This window comes from Bubalus kerabau, chromosome 2 (genome assembly GCF_029407905.1).
Source record: "Bubalus kerabau isolate K-KA32 ecotype Philippines breed swamp buffalo chromosome 2, PCC_UOA_SB_1v2, whole genome shotgun sequence".
Lineage (NCBI taxonomy): Eukaryota > Metazoa > Chordata > Mammalia > Artiodactyla > Bovidae > Bubalus > Bubalus kerabau.
Window position 1 is genome coordinate 120,578,626 of NC_073625.1, and position 17,615 is coordinate 120,596,240.

The window sequence follows — 17,615 nt, forward strand, 5'->3', positions numbered from 1 at the left end:
CGTACCTGGGGGATGGAGGACAGCCTGTTTGCCCCTGAAGGACCAGTACAAATTCCTCTTAGTAGGTACGATAGCAACATGGCAGTCATCTCTCTTGACATTAAATAGGCACTTACCTTTCATTGTCCTTCCCTGATGGCTCAGATGGTAAAGAATCTGCCTGCAATGTAGGAGACCTGGGTTCAATCCCTGGTTGGGAAGATCCCTTGGAGAAAGTATTGGCTACCCACTCCAGTATTCTTGTCTGGAGAATTCCAGGGACAGAGGAGCCTGGCAGTCTATATAGTCCATAGGGTCGCAAAGAGGTGGACATGACTGAGCAACTAACACTTTCATTTTCACTTATTTTTTCTTTTCATTGTCCTCAAATGTGAGGCTCAGCAAAATTCCCCAGACAAGAGGCAAATCTCCATTCAACCTCACCTCAGAAAAGTGTTCGTCTCCTACTGTGTGTTTGGCACATAAGTATCTGGGCATTAAAATGTTGATCACTGACATACAGAGTTTAGTGGAGAATTCACATGCATTAATGGATGAAATACAAGTCAAAAATAGTGAGTACCAGAAAACAACAGATGCTCTGGGAGTTTTGGAAAAGGGGAGTTTGTTTTTGATGATCTGTAGTTAGGGACGAGACAGCAAAAGAGAAAAGAGAGATACTGGGGTTGGCTTCATGGAAGAAGTAGCATTTGCACCAAAATAAGAAGACTGAATAGATTTCAAATATCTTTTACCAAAAGAAGGGCATTTCAAGTAGAAGGAAGCAGCATGAGCAAGAGAGAGCTGATAAATATAGGGCATGAGTTTTTCAATTTGACCACACTGTAGGGTATGTGGAAAGAACAGCAGGAGATAAAATTTGAAAAAGTAGGTTGGGTCAGATCACAGAATCTTGACTACTAGGCTGAGAACTGTGAACATTTATCTGCCAACATTGAGTCATGGACGATCAATGTGAAATCACTCTCATCAACCCATCTACATTTCCAGGTTTCCAGGTTAGGGCTTTGACTTTCAAGCCTGAATTAGTAAGGGACAAAGATAATGCCATCACAATATGCTAAGTGAAATGAGACAGAAAGACAAAATACTGTTGCTTATACCTGGAATAATATATATATTCACTAGAATATAATATATATATTCACTAGTGAATAAAGTATATATTCACTAGAATATAATCTGGTGAATAATATATATTCACTAGAATATAATCTAGTGAATATAACAAAAGAAAAAAAAAAAAGCAGACTCACAGATATAGAGAAGAACCTAGTGGCTACCCGGGGTAAGGTACACTATAGGGGTGGGGGTGTAGGAGGTACAAACTATTGAATGTAAGATAGGCTACAAGGATAAATTGTACAACACGGGGAATTTACCCAATATTTCGTAATAACTGCAAATGGAATGGATTATAACACTTAAAAATTGTATAAAAATTGACAAAATTAATATAAAAACCATAATGAAATAAATCTACCAGTACATTCTCTTGGAGAATGTTTTAAAAAGGTAATACTATCATATTATTTATTTACTTGCCTATCTATCCACACCCTGCATGTCCCCACAAGATTTTAAGGCAACATACAAAGGCTTCTAATAAGACAAAATAGGCTTCCCTGATAGCTCAGCTGGTAAAGAATCTGCCTGCAATGCAGCAGACCCTAGTTCAATTCCTGGGTTGGGAAGATCCCCTGTAGAAGGGATAGGCTACCCACACCAGTAGTCTTGGTCTTCCCTCATGGCTCAGATGGTAAAGAATCTGCCTGCAATGCAGGAGACCTGGGTTTGATCCCTGGGTTGTGAAGATCCCCTAGAGAAGGGAAAGGCTACCCACTCCAGTATTCTGGCTGGAGAATTCCATGGACTGAATAGAACTCCAGTACTTTGGCCACCTCATGCGAAGAGTTGACTCATTGGAAAAGACTCTGATGCTGGGAGGGATTGGGGGCAAGAGGAGAAGGGGACGACAGAGGATGAGATGGCTGGATGGCATCACTGACTCGATGGACGTGAGTCTCAGTGAACTCCGGGAGTTGGTGATAGACAGGGAGGCCTGGCGTGCTGCGATTCATGGGGTCGCAAAGAGTCGGACACGACTGAGCGATTGATCTGATCTGATCTGATCTGATAGTCCATGGGGTCACAAAGATTCAGACACGACTGAGTGACTTTCACCACCACCAGTAAAATATAATATACGAAGGAAAAATCTAGGACAAAAGTAAGACGGAGTCAGAATAGTCAATTAAGAAAATGTGTGTCTTGGGAATTTCTTGGTGGTTAGGACCTGATGCTTTCACAGCCAGGGACCCAGGTTCAGTCCCTGGTTGGGGGATTAAGATTCTGCAAGTTGCACCAGTGCCAAAAAAGAAGAAAGAAAGAAAAAGAATGCATCTCTTGAAGTCCCATTTGACCCTCTTAGGTATAGAAGCAATCTTGAAAGGAATTTGTTTAGCTATGTCTCTGTTCTCTTTAGTAAGACCCACTCAAATTAGAACAAGAAAATTGAAGAAGGAGCATGTTTAACACTACAATTCTCACACACACAAAATAATCCTGAGGAGGGCTAGAATTTTCTTTCCTTATTTCCAAGAGACCATCTTCTGTCTTTCTTCTTCTTTCTAACCTTCCTGTTTTCAACTGACTTCTACTCATTCACTTTGCAAATAACCCCAAATGGTAACTATTATTGGGTCTCCATAACCTTTCTGCTTGTCTTCCTACAGCCAATTAGCTCAACCTCTCAGTGTCATTTGCAAATTGTTTAGAAAGAAAACTGATCATCTTCACTTGGGTAAGTTGCCCACTCTAGGCCATTTACTTTTATGAATGAGGGAAGAGTCATGTGTTCAGCTCCATTTGGGCAATCACTCCAGCACATGGGAAAAGGCAGTGTACAGAGGAGGAGGCTGTAGGGAGGATTTATCCATCACATAAATACATCTCTTAAGTTTCATCTGTGCTTCAGTGGGTCCTTTCTGGGTCTTGGGCCTCTTGAAGGAGCTAATGAAAGATAAAGATTTTTTTTCTCCTTAGAAATTTCCTGACACATGCTCAAAATTTTGCATTAAGTTTGGGTGGGTTCATTAGCCTCCTAAAATTTGACTTACATGACTTGAAATGTCAATAAAAAGTAAGCCAATTATTTAGGAGAAACATACATACATAATATCCAGATGATGATGACCAATTAAAAACTATACTTTGAGAATGGACTTTGAAGCTGCTAAGTCCTCCCATACAGCAGGCTCTGTGCTAGGTTCAGTAAAGGACAGACAGTGAGCAAGACAGGACTTCTTTCCTCAGGAAGCTCACAGCTGGCTAGGTACATGTATACTTCACCATTTGAGCCAACATGAAGCTTTACAATCAGACAGACTTACATCACCACCATGTACCTCACTAAGGATTCTACTTCTCCATGGACTAGTAGGGACTCTAATATGGTTGTCATTATTTTTATTAATAGTCAAGTATACAGGTATGTTTTTTATCAGAAAGTATTAAACATCTTTAAAACAGAAAAAGTTAAAATAGTCTTCATGTAATAATCTGTATCAATCAGCTATTGTCCCAGTAATGCTGTATAATAAACCACCCTCAAAACTCAATGGCTTGCAACACCCACTTATGCTTCTGTGAGTTGACTATCATTCAGTTGGTCTAGGTGGGCTCGTCTGAGCCACTCTGCTTAGGATGTAGATTAGATAGTCTTGATCCAGGTTCCGGGTTTAACTGAGGTTTGTTTCAGAATTTTCTTTCTGAGGCCAGGCTGAATAGACAGACCTGGGCATGTTATCAGTATAGATCAAAGAGAGCAGAGCCAGAGGGCAAGCCAAGCCACACAAGCATGCCTCGAAACTGCTAACACATACATCACCATATGTAAAATAGATAGCCAGTGGGAATTTGCTGTGTGATGCAGGGAACCAAAGCCAGTGCTCTGTGACAACCTAGAGGGGTGGGATGGGGAGGGAGGCTCCTGAAAGAGGGGACCTGGCTATACCTGTGGCTGATTCATGTTGATGTGTGGCAAAAACCATCATGATATTGTGAAGTCATTATCCTCCAATTAAAAATAAAAATAATAACCCTCCTAACATCTCTTTGGCCAGAGAAAATCACACAGCAAAAAACAACATTAAGGGGAGATAAAGTACACTCTTTCACAATGAGATGAGACCAACAATTCAGTCTCTCACAGTTCCTGTGTAAAAGAAAAGGCAGAAATTACAATGAGCATCCAAAAAAGAGAAAACCAAATAGGTAGAAGGCAGATGCACAGATATGCAATTACATGTCTCTCCAGTACCCACAGCCTCTCCATGAACTCTGTGGTCACATTCTACCTTGGATATTGGACGACAGAGAGAATTCCAAGCATGGTGGCCTCTGCCTCCTGCAGCCCCAGTCTCCTTGCACCCCTTCTCAGCACTGACCACAGTCCACCTTGTCTGCCTGTGCCCATGCAATAACTTCTGACACAAATTACCTGGAGTTGGGCCAAACCTCACAGCCTTCATAAGACTGCCTTCACTTTAGAAATCAGCTGTAAGTTTGAGAGTCCCCACGCTACGAACACCTCTGATCTGCTGGTTATTAATGTAGGGGTTCTTACTAGTCCCTCAGAATTCAATCATGCACAGCAACAACTCACAGAACTCAGGAAAGGGCTATTTAGCTTATTACAGCTTTATTATAGCAAAAGGGTACAAAATAGAGCCAACCAAAGGGAAAGACATAAGGGCAAGGTCTGGGAGGATCTCAAACCTGACATTTCCATTGGCCTCTCCCTCAGGAGTCAGTTTGCCTTACTTTCCTGCACAGTGATGTATGACCATATTCAGAATATTGAAAAAAAAAAACAGAAAGACACTCACCTGAGCTTTAGTGTAGGGAATTTTTACTGAGGTTTCATTAAATAGATATGATTGACTGAACCATTGGCCATAAGGTTGAACACAGACTCCAGCTCTCCTCTTTTCCCCTGAAGGTTGAGTTGATAGCAAGTGGCTCAAAGCCCCCAGCCTTCTAATCACACAGCTGGTATTTTGGGCATGGCCAACTCACACATTCTGATTCATCTCATTAGCACAAACTCTCTTCAGGCCTACTGTGAACAGAAAAGATACTCCTATCAATTAGGAAATTCCAAGAATTTAGAGGATATATTCCAGGAAGTGAAGACAAAGGCCAAACTCCTCACTCCAGGAGTCCAGAAGTGACCTCCCAGGAATCTGAGATGAAGACTAGTCACTTTCTTTATTACACACCCCATGTGTTTCCCAATGGGACTCAAGCTCTTTGGAAGCAGATGAGATGTCCTTCTTACCTTTGCATACCTCATAGCCTCTAGCTCTACATCCTTCTGGAAAAAGTGATTAAATTAGTAAAGTTAAAGCTTTAGACAGCCATAGAGCTTTAGCTAAATGAGCTGCAAGAGCCTTTGGAGACCATTTAGACATTCCCACACATCTGGAAGCTCCAAAGGGGCTTCCCAGGTGGCACCAGTGGTAAAGATTCTGCCTGTCAGGGCAAGAAACATAAGAGACATGGGTTCAGTCCCTGGGTTGGGAAGATCCCCTGGAGGAGGCCATGGCAACCCACTCCAGTATTCTTGCCTGGAGAATCCCATGGAGAGAGGAGCCTGGTGGACTACAGTCTATATAGGGTTGTAAAGAGTTGGACATGACTAACGCGGCACCCCACTCCAGTACTCTTGCCTGGAAAATCCCATGGACGGAGGAGCCTGGTGGGCTGCGGTCCATGGGGTCGCTAAGAGTCAGATACGACTGAGCGACTTCACTTTCACTTTTCACTTTCATGTGTCGGAGAAGGAAATGGCAACCCACTCCAGAATTCTTGCCTGGAGAATCCCAGGGATGGGGGAGCCTGGTGGGCTGACGTCTATGGGGTCGCACAGAGTTGGACATGACTGAAGCAACTTAGCAGCAACAGCAGCAGCAACACGACTTAGTACGCATGCATGAGAAAATGAAAAACCAAAGACTGTCTGTGATTACCCCAGAACATGCACTGAGCAAACTAAAGACCCACTGTAAACTTTTATTATCCAACACTGGACCCTCATTCCCCAGTGCCCTGTCCCCACAGGAATCAACACAGCCCTAGGGATATATACCCCTCTTTCTTACATCAAAGAAAGCAGTCATAAGCTATGAAAATGAGAGAAGTGACAGATGTAAAGAACTGAAACATCCTGACCTCTCCAAGCTTCTTTCCTGCTCTGCCCTGAGAAGTAAAGTACATTCCATTTTCATCAGTTTTCTAGAATATGAGACTTCTAAGACAGATGTAATTGTCTTTTTTTTTTTTTTTTTTTTTTGGTGTGCAGTGTGTGCGTAGTCACTCAGTTCTATCCAACTGTTTGTGACCCTATGGGTTATAGCTCACCATGCTCCTCTGTCCATGCAATTTTCCTGGCAATGATACTAAAGTGGGTTGCCATTTCTTCCTCCAGGGGATCTTCCCAACTCATTGCAGGTGGATGCTTTCTTGCTGAGCCACGGGTGACTGCCCATTGCCAACCCCAAATATTAAAAAACAAAGACTAAGACCAAAATATATTTTAACACTGCCATCTAAAGGCAATATTTTAAGCTCCTTTTCCTAAGTCTAATGCACTCTAGCAGTCTTTCATTTGCACACTTCTTCAGGAGATAGCAGAACACACCTGTAGCATCTATCCTGGTACACTGAAGTGCTCAAAGAATGTTGGCTGAATGAATAATAGAGTGAACGTTTTTTGCTTTTTTAAAAATCTCCCAGCATATGAACATTAGTCCAACTGAATGCCTCCTTGCTCTCTCCAGCTTAATTTTCCACTTCCCCATCGTCCTTGAGAGATAACAGTACTCTTATTCAGGCGGGAGGCCATCTTTTATACACCATTCCTGACCAATCTGGTGGTAAAGAAAATATCTGCACCATGCAATATGGTACATGTATTAATTATAGAACTTTTGAATCCATCACTTTTCCTTTCTGAAGATGAAACCAAAGCATGGAAGAGGCCAAGGTGGGTAGCACTGGTGTGCAGCTGGGCAGTGAACTTACCGAGATGTAAACCCTCAGTGCATGTTTACTGTATCTGAACCCTGATGCGAGACTCAGAATAACATGCATCTCAATCTTTCATTCTCACTAATGAAATTGGACCTAGGAAAAATACATTTGTCTTTCAGTGAGTGCAACACATGCGTACCCAAAATTGGCTCCATACAGACCATCAGGACAGCTTCTCTCCCCTCCTTTGCTGCTGTCAGTGGTTTTGAACACCTGCTTCAACTGCATTGTGCTGGTCTGTGCATTTCTTTTGTTGAAGCAGCAGCCCTGGTATTGTGAGGTCTACAGATACAGGTAAAGTTTGGTTCCTTAGTTTTCCTTTCTGAAGGTGGTACAATGGATATCTAATGACTCTGTTCAAATTAGTTTGAAATATATTCAAAAATTTTAATTAACCAAAGTTGTTTCTGTACTACAAAACCTCAGTGATGGGATAGAACACAGGACAGAGTCAATGGCTAGAGTCCTGGGGTGAGCTATGTGGAGTGGGTGGGAAAAGATCTCCACACTGGCTCTTGATATATAGATGTAATAAACTTGACTGGATGAATATATTCACTCCCTGGTGGTTTGGATGTCATATAAACCAGAAGTTGGCAAACATCTCTAGTAGAGGGCAGGTAGTAAAAATTTTGGGCCTCGTGGGCTCTGTGGTCTCTCCTGCAACTACTCAACTCTTCAGTTGCAGTGAAAAAGCAGCCAGAGATAACACATAAACAAGTCAGTGTGACAGTGTTCCAATAAAACTTTATTGACAAAACCAGGTGTCAAGTCAGCTTTGGCTGATGGGCTTAAGTCAACAGGCCCCTGCTATACAAAACAGATTTGTTTATATTAGTTTCAGTTTTTCAAATGAATGTTAAAATTAAAATATTTGTTGATGGTATCAGTGTTTTGATTTTACTGTAGACAGCGCAAATCTCTTCACCTCCCAGGGCTTTAATTTCCTTAACTATAAATAAAGCGTAAGATGAGGTGAACTTAGATGCTCAAACTGTTTTTTTCTGACAAAGCCTGCCCGATCTCCAAGAGAAGGGCAGAAAGAGCTGATCTTTTTGGAGTAGGGCTTGTACAAATTCCCCTTCCCTCTTCTGTCATCCTGAAGGCATTAGAGCCCCAGGGATCAGTGGAGAGATGGGAAACTACAGAATGATGTCTAAGATTGTCATTTAGAACCCAAATTCAGCAATTCAAGTATTACTTAGAGTATAGAGTTCATTTTTATTTCAAAACCAGATTTTTCCACAAATTGGAGCACATGTATTCAGAGACGTAGCCTTCTGAATGAACCTAGGAGGCAACCTGGGGTAACCAAAATGGTGATGGGTGGGTGGTCCTGCCTTTGTCATTAACTACTCAACTGTCTTATCTACAATGCAAGTTTATTAGATTAGAAATATTTTGCTGTTAAACTCTGTAATTCAGGCCCTCTAGTCTACCTATTCCCTTTGGGCTAGAAAGCTCTGTGACTGTTGATCGCTTGCTTCATTAATGTATTCTGCAGGCACCAACTGAATATCTACTGTATGCAAAGCACATCTGGGAGCCTAGGAAGTCTAGGATAAGACTTATGCCTTGCATTTGAATTCACAATTGAAAAATGAATTTTATCTTTAAACAGTTGTGATAGTAGCAAAAAGTTTGAAACTAAACAAGAAAGCTGATGAAAACAAATCTCTTTGTGGGTTTGATTACTGAAAAATGAAGATTGCAAATAGATCAGTCAACACTGGGAAAGTCCATATCTTAAATATTTTTCTGAGAAAATATGTGGCATCACTGTGCTAGGTGCTAAGAATTTGCTACATATTTGAGTAAAACAAACAAGCAAAGGGAAACAAAACCAGAAGCAAAATTTCACATTCAAAGAACTCTCATCCCAAGAATGGAAAATAAAAATATGTGAAGGAATAATGGCAAAACAATGAGCTAAATGCATCACTAGAGAGAATACTGAAGGGCACTAGTTATGCTCACCACTGAATGTAAAGAGTGTCAGAGAGAAATAGGATGTCTGGACTCAGAGGTGTGCAAAAGGGGAAAAGGAATATTCCCCTATGATTGGAGTATAAGGAGCAAGGGAAGTCTGGCGAAAGATAAGGCTGGAAAGGTTGACTGAGAACAGAGTTTGAAAGTCTTCTGGGCCTGCCTGAGAAGTTTGAGTTTAATTTGTTAGCAAAACAGAAACACAGACACTCATAAGCAGGAGATTGTTCAAATCCTCATGGAGAGGTTTTGGCTATGTAAGGAGAGTGGGTCAGAATAGGCAGATTCCAATTCAGGACCCATGTTAAGAGATTTATATCAGTCCACAAAAGGAAACACACCATGCACGCATACATACACATAGAGTTCATATGCTGTGAATTGAAAGGAATTTCATAGGAAATTGTCATCCAAGCCCTTTCAAGACAGATCATTTGTTCTAGATAGGCTTCTGGACAAAGAACAATCTTGACTTCCTCTGTAGTTTATTTCTGCTTTGCTACTGCAAGAGGTGAACAAAATATATCCTGGTAGTTATTTGCTGGAACAGCTTGCAAGGTGAGGTCCCTGGGTCATGATTAGTTAATTTTTTCCTACTGGCAGGATAAAAATACAATGAAAGTTCCATAAATGCTGGTTATTCTTTTCCAGTAAGTGCTTTCTGGACAGCCAGAGTAATTTCTCAACAAATGTGAGTTTGTCAAGAAACAGGACTGGAAATGGAGCATTGGTTCCTGGTTCAGTTTTAAGCTTTGAAAGTACCACACTGTGGCCCATCACCACCATCAACTGTATCACAACAGCATTTATCTTTTCTAAGGGCAAGCCATTTCGAAAACCTATCTACACAAACTGTAAGTGTGAAGTTTTTCTTTTCAAATATGTTTTTTCTACTCTCCCACTATCCCCAGAATTGCAACTTACTGGTGAAGTGATTGGCTGAGAAGGAAACAATCGCAATGCTCTAAAATTGAGTACTGAACCATAATTATCACAGGTGGTAAAAAGCCCAAGGGCAGAAACATGTTTATGTGCAGATAAGCATGTGCTGTATTGATTAGTCATGAGTCATGTCCTAATTTGAGTATTATTAATTTATTCATACTTTCTTTTATGTCTCTTAGTAAATATTTGTGGCTTTCTCCATTATAGATCCTATGCATTTATTTTAAAAACGAATCTTCTGCTTTTTGTATTTTTTTATATAGTGATTGACTTTTTCCCATTATATTTTCTAATCAATGATCACAAATATATGTGAATGATATAGTGCTGTTTATAATGTTTATTTTCTACTCAGAATCCTTTCTGAATTTTGCTATACACTCAGTTCTAGAAAGGGAATTACTATCATCTGCAATTAATAATGTTCCACAGGGAATTTCTTGATAGTCCAGTGGTTAGGACTCTGCTCTTCCATTACAGGAGCCATGGGCTCGATCCCTGGTTGGGGAACTAGGATCCCACAAGCCGCATGGCATTACCAATAAAGAAAATAATGTTCTTTCTTCCTTTCCAATAGCTAAAATGCTTATTTATATTTTCAGTTTTAGTGTACAATCCAGAATTTCCAGGACAATGTTAAGTACTAGTGGACGCAGCAGATAGTTCCACTCCTTCATAAAAATACATCTAGTAATTTTTCACTTGTAAATATGGTTTTGAATATTGGTTCAAAGTGGGCCACATCATGTGAAGAAAAATACCTTTCTATTTCCAGTAAATCAAGAGTATGTTTTAAAATTATAAAATGGAAGATGTATGTCATCAACTGTCTTCCTTACATCCTGCCCTTCATCCTTCCTACTAGGATGATTATACTTGTTTTCTATTTTGACCTATTGCTAGAACACGTTACATTAATAAACTTATTAAATATTTCCATATTCTTGAACAAATTCTACTTATTTGTGGTGGATTTCACTTTTACTAAAATGAATCCTACTGTTTTTTAATATTGCTTTTAATATCTATATTTTGTCTGGGATTGGTCTGAAGTATTTTGTGTTAAGAGATTTTTTAGGTGTTGATATTAAGACTTCAAAATTCTTGGACTTTTCCTTTCCTTTGAAAAATATTTTATGGTTAGAAATAGTCTATTCCTTCACTGTTTATGAGAGCCCAGTAAAATCATCTGGTTCCAAATATTTTCATTAAAAGAATTAATTTTTTGAAAATTTATATAGGTATCCTCTTTTTAAACTGTTTTTTAAAATTAAAAAAAAATTTACCCATAATTCCATTTCATTGAGATTATTTTGTTTTAGGACAGGGTTTTGAATGAAATTGTTATAATTTTAATGCCATCTACAACTTTTCATATCTTCTCATATTAATTATGTTTATGTGCACTGTGTTCATTTATTCTTACCAGAAATGTACTTTTACTGGTTTTCTTTAAATAAGCAGCTCTCAGATTTAATACTTCTGTATGTTTTCTATTTTCTAACTTATTCATTTTTGCTTTTCCCATTTTCCCCCTCTTCTTACTTTCCTTGGAAAATTCTTTAATGTTTGAATTGATTTTATAATCCATATATTTTCTTTTAGTCTTATAAAATTAGAAAAAACATCAAGACCAATAATTATAGTTTGGGTTACATTATTTACATTTTCATATTTCTCTTATTATGACTTAATTTCCTCTTTGACCCACTAGTTACAAGAATAGTGGTTTTCAGTTTTCAAGAGGGAAGGATTTTGTTTTCATTCTCTTACTACTCTTTTTCTTAATAGCTTCCAAATGGACTTAGTTTCCTTTTTGACTCAACAGTTCTTTAGAATTTTGATTTGTATATGGGGAGATTTTTCCTTTAAATTTAGTTACTAATTTCTAGTTTTATTGTCATGATCAAAGAAAATCTAGCCTGTAATATTTCTGATCTGGAAATTTTACTACAATTTTGTATATCATATGTCATAAACTCTAATTTCTAATTTTCAAAAAAAGTCATAGATATTAGAGAAGTCAGTCTCATTCTTATTCCTAAATTATCATATAAAAACAGTTTTAGCAATTATATTATTCCCATGCTTTCTGTTTTCATCCCCTCCCTCACCATTTTCTTTTGTATAGCTGTTTTGTCAGAGGTTTTGAGAGCATGCTAAAATCTTGTTTTAATTACAGTTTTTACAAATTTTTTCCTGCATTTCTTATTTTTGTTCAAATTTTTCTTAATTTTGATATAGTATCTGATAAAGTCCCTGGCTCCTGTCAAAACAAATCAAGATTCGATTTTTGCAGGTTACTATTTTATTGTAAATATATTTTACAAGGAGAATATATTACATTGGATAGTACTTTAATTTGAATAATAGCTGCAAAGTCATTCTAAATATAATGAGTTAATTAGAGCTGAACTAGTTACATCATAGGGACTTAAATTTTGTGGGTAAATTCAAATCCTATGTCAAACATAACTGGTAATTTTAAATGAAAAAAAGTTTTTTATAAACATATTCTAACAAACATAATCTTATAGTAAATCATATACTCTCAAGGTTACAAGTCAAAAGTTCTCAGAATGGCTATTAAAATACACAATTCTATTTTAATGTAACATTAAAGTCTTTACCTTTTTTAACAGTCTTTGACAGATCAACTGTATGATGATGAGCTATAGAACAAGTACAGATTTAATTTTTATGGAAACAGGTGTGAATATTTCTTAAGCTTCTTCTTATCTGAGAATAGTCTATAATGGCTTGCCCAGGGCTTGTTTTCCCAAATCACCTGTGCAAACAGAACCCCCTTTATTCCAGTTTCCTCATCGTTAATAATTAATTATAGGAGGGCAACATTCACTTCAGTTCTTTACGAAGTTGTCCAATCAAAGCTGAATTAAAGAAGAGAGCCTCACCATTTTGTTTCCATTCTGCTCATTTGTGCCCTAGCCTGGTCTGCTTTTGGACCCCTAGTCTGAGAGCAGTATGACGTGCACAGTGCTCAGCCCAGTTTCAGTGAGTACTTCATCAGGATGGACATTTGGGGCATCATCTTCTTCCCAACATCTGGGTCCTTGGGACTTGGAAACACTGAAGGAAATTAAAAATCCACACAGCCACCTCCTAGGACCTTCTCATCACCAATCTGCTCAGATTGCTTTACTTTAGGAGATGCAGCTCCCTCCTTTCTTCTCTCTGCCTCACACGCCTCTCAAGCAAGCATGGGTATTCTTCTAAGAGGTGTTACATCTAGTTGTATATGTAGAGTGAGGCATGGATGAATATGAAGGTGAGTGTAGGTGGTGAGGATTAAAACAGAGCTCTTGTGGCTTCAAAATATAGGGCCTACTGTAGCAGGATAGTTCCTCTGATTTCTGTTTAATGTAGATCTATGCAGAGTTGGGGGCCCATAAACCATCAACACTGGAAGAAATGAGGTAGAGAGAATACAAGAGAAAATCTAGCTTGTTTTTAAATTTTGAAGACCGTAAGTATCATATCACAGCAACACTGATTAAATGCTGCTGTTTGGACCTGAAGGTGCTAATCCCATTGAAAAGTCAGCATATATAAAGCACTGTCTACAAAGTACCTAGAAGCTGATGGCCACAAGAGGGGATGGGGGTGGGGAAATAAGGACAGGGATGTTGGCACTGTGCATCCTGAGAAATTGAGCATCCCAAAGTAAAGCCATCTGGGCAGGCTGGAGAGAAAGAAGCCAGCAGATATGCATGCTAGTTTCTCACTTCCACTTCCAATTGGAGTCCCAGAGAAGCAGATCAAAATCCCTTTCAGGTGGTTATAACATACTGAATATATATATATGAAGACCACACAAAGCAGAGTGATAAACACCATATGAAATAGAACTTGGTAAGGGAGAATTGGAGAGTCTTTAAAAGAAAGTGGTATTGGAACTGGGCTTTTTAAGAAACACTGGGAACTTGCCAAGACTGGAAGACTACCATCTACACAGGGTGTTTTGTGAACCAAGGCATGAAAGCTAGAAGGCACTGGGTCTCTGTGAGTAGCAGGTTTATGGTTTAACTTTCCCAGAACTTAAGGAAGAGCAACCAGAGATCAGTTTAGAAAGGCTGATTGGAACCAGACTGTGGAAGGCCTTGAACATCAATCATTCAAGACCCTTGTACTCTCTTCTCTAAGTAATGAAGAGTGAGGTGCCACTAAGAAGACTGACTGTGTAAACAATTTATTCATGAACGACTCACTAGACCCGAGGTGATAAAGCATCAGGAACTCTCTGGTGACCATTTACATAAGCTGGTCACTGCAGGGTTTCCCAGCCCCAAGGACTCCTCAGTTGAGGTAACTTCCTCATGGAGTTTACTAGAATATATTTAATTACCAACTCTCTACACTCAGCCTTTCAAGGAAATATTTTTAAGATATCACCTTTGTCTTGTAAGCATTAGAACACATTTTAAAACATATGAGGGTATATCAAAACATCTAAAGATGTATCCAGTATTTGCCCAACAAAGATAATTGATATTGAAACATGTGTGCCAAATTACAGAAAACATTCCCTCAGCATCTAAAAATAATGTTTGCTGTTTCTTCAGATATATTCTCATTTTTGCTGGCGTCTGCCTTGGGCCTCACAATTTTCCTTCAGTTTTCTGATTTTCAAGATATATACAGTGGAATGGAGGTATGTGGAATCCGTGACTCCTATGTGCAGTGGGGCTGTATTTGCATTGTATTGATAATTTACAAGTCAGTTACGCCCATATTCTCTCTGGTCACTGAGAATTGTGAGGCTATTTTCATTTACTAGAAGAGCAAATAACATACTTCTATCTCACACACGCTGGCCTGAGTTTTCATATTATTAGTATCATCAGTTGGGTCATTTATTCTGTTTATACCTGGAACACTGTGTTTGGATATTTTATTCTTCTATGTTATACTAATACGATGAAATTAATGCATTAATACAATAATTAATCCTCCAATTTTAATTTTTTAATCATATAGTATAAGTCCTTTATAATGTAGTTGTGAAGAGTAAGAAAACGTTGACTGTAAGCCAGTCATATTCTGTCTGTAAGACACTGACAATGGAGGGGGGCGCTTATTTCAAGGGTTAAAATTAAATTTATTAATAAGTTATTGAGCCTATTTTTGGACCTAGAATTGTAGGAAAAATAGAAAGACAAAGATTGGCTCTGGCCCTCTACCTATAGTTTAGTTCCAAAGATGAGCCATACCCAGTGAAGTGATGGCATGGCCACCTGAGGCCGTCCATGCTTAAAGAGAGTGTAAAACAGAGAGAAGTGGGAGGGACATAGGGAGGAGGAGCTCTCCCTGGGGCCTGTGGCTTCCACGGGAGGCTTCATACAGGAGATGCAACTTGATCTGGTCTGGAAGGATAGGTTTGACTTTGCTAAGTAGGAGGCAGGGATATTCCCAACTAGGAGAACAGCCTAAGCACAAGCAGAGAGGGCTGGCCCAATCTCTTTCGTTTTAGAAATGCAAGAGAATGTGGAATGGCCGAGAGGAAAATCCAAAGCAAGATTTGTTTCACAGACCACCTAGAAGGTTAGCTAAGATTGAGCCAGTAAGTTGTGGAGTAGACGTGGATGGAGGAAGGCAGACAATGATGGTTCAACACTATGCCAAGAGCAATGGGAGTCATTGAAGACATCAGAGCAGGTTTTTCAGTGGAGCACTTAAGACAGATTCGTTACATGACAGCAGGAATGCTGTGTGTGAGAGAAGACAGGCTGTGGAGAGAGAAGCAGTTAGGATATGAAAACCCAGACCATTCAGTCACTTACAAAGCATTGTGAAGCTTCAGAGTGGGCTTGGCACTGGGGTTACAAAAACGAGTACGATGTGGTCACTGCTCTCAAATAGCTCAGAAGCTAGGAGGGGAGAGCATCACAGAAGATAATTCCAAAGTGATGTGACAAGTGCCTTCCAGGCCAAGGCATGGAGAAGTGACCTCTCAGATCAGGGCGGTAGCAGGATGCGGCAAAGGGCCAAGTGCTCCACCACCATCTGACCCACTGCCGGATCTCACAGCCCTCTCCAGACCACCTGCTACCCAGCAAGCCTATTTCACATCCTTGAGAAAGGCTGTTTCCACTTAGGAGGAAAAATAACATGTTGTTACTTTAAATAACCTATGAGAACAGGAATAAGAATCAAAGGTGAGCATTTAAACATTATGGAGGATCTGTGGTTTTAGTCCTAAACGGAGCTCAGCCTCTACACAGTCATCCTACCTTTTAGGGTCAAAAAAGGAATTTCATAATTCATCTTTTGCTATGGATGTATGTATAGGAAGTTGTAGATCTCACACCTATTCAATAAGTGTATTTGGTTGTTAAGGGTACTCTTTAATCCTTAAAAGGAGATAGACTGAGCCAGTTCAGCTTTCATCAAGGCATTAGATTTAGGGATGAGAGTATTTATTCAAAAATTATTCACCAAGTGTCTATCAAAATAAACTTGAACCTCTGTCTACCTTTTATTTCTTTTACTCATATGTCAATGTTACTGAACGAATGAGCTCCAAGTAGATTTTGCTTTGGGAGCATTAGAAGTAATAATATCATTAGATGCATGATTGAATCTTTCTTGTATTTGAGAAGATAAAAATGAAGAGAGAGAACACAGGCTCCAAAGTGTCCTGTCTCATGTCTTTGATCCAGGGCACGTTGATTCCATGTTTATCATCAGGCAGTGGAGGGAGCACTGGGCGAGAGGCAGTCAGACTTTATTTGAATTCTGACTCTGCCATTTATTTCTTGGTATTGAGTCCTAGGGCAAGGTATTGACCTTCTCGTCTGTAAAGCTGAGAGAGGAACGTCTACCCTCTAAGCCCAGAGAGTTGTTACAAATATATATAAATTAAATAAGAGAATGTATGTCAAGTATAAAGTATGCAAAGTATAAAGGTAGTATTTCTTTTTCAACAGTTTGTCCCGACTGTAACACCATGGAGGGTTTCAGTTTTGGTGGCAGCTCTCACCCAGTTCTGTGTGGCCTTCTTTGTAGAGGTAAAGTTTCTGTATGGCTCACTATCTGGGGGGAAGGATAAATAAAGTGCTGACTCTCAACAGATGCTCATTGTTTAGAGCAACCACTTTTATCCCCCAAAAGTAATAGTTATTAAGTGTTTGTTAAGTGTTCTCTTTGGGGGAAATGAGAATGATTTAAAATTCTATGAAGGCTGCATAGAAATGCTCTCAGTATCTGCAGTGTAGGAAGCAAAACATCAAATTAGCTAATTTTGTCTCACATGAAGGCCTTATATTGTACTTTCCTAGAAGTCTTAATAATCTGGTAGAGACTAGATCAAATGACCTTCCAGCTCTAAAATTCAGTGAGACCTTTTAGTGTGAAGAACTGTCTAGGTGGGCTTCCTTAATTAAGAGAGAAGGGAAGCCATTGCTCATTCTAGTCAATTCTTAACCTTGAAGGTCTTCTATAGCATTTCTCTTCTACTCAGTGTCACTAAATGAATTTACCTTCTCAGTGAAAAACTCAGGTACTATTTTTTAAGGGACAGTTTAAAAGAAAAGATTCATGAAGTTCCTTGAGAAAAGGTATCAGCCAAA

The 17,615-nt window shown here is 39.2% G+C and overlaps 1 protein-coding gene across 1 annotated transcript in view; it reads left to right on the forward strand.

The window, feature by feature from the left end:
- ATP13A5 (ATPase 13A5) overlaps positions 1-17,615 on the forward strand; it is a 143,418-nt gene that overhangs the window by 124,469 nt on the left and 1,334 nt on the right. Inside the window, exons 26-29 of the mRNA XM_055570096.1 lie at positions 7,215-7,389; positions 9,733-9,935; positions 14,610-14,698; positions 16,974-17,054. Of these exons, the coding sequence (XP_055426071.1) occupies positions 7,215-7,389; positions 9,733-9,935; positions 14,610-14,698; positions 16,974-17,054 (548 nt within the window). The remainder of the gene's footprint in view (positions 1-7,214; positions 7,390-9,732; positions 9,936-14,609; positions 14,699-16,973; positions 17,055-17,615) is intronic.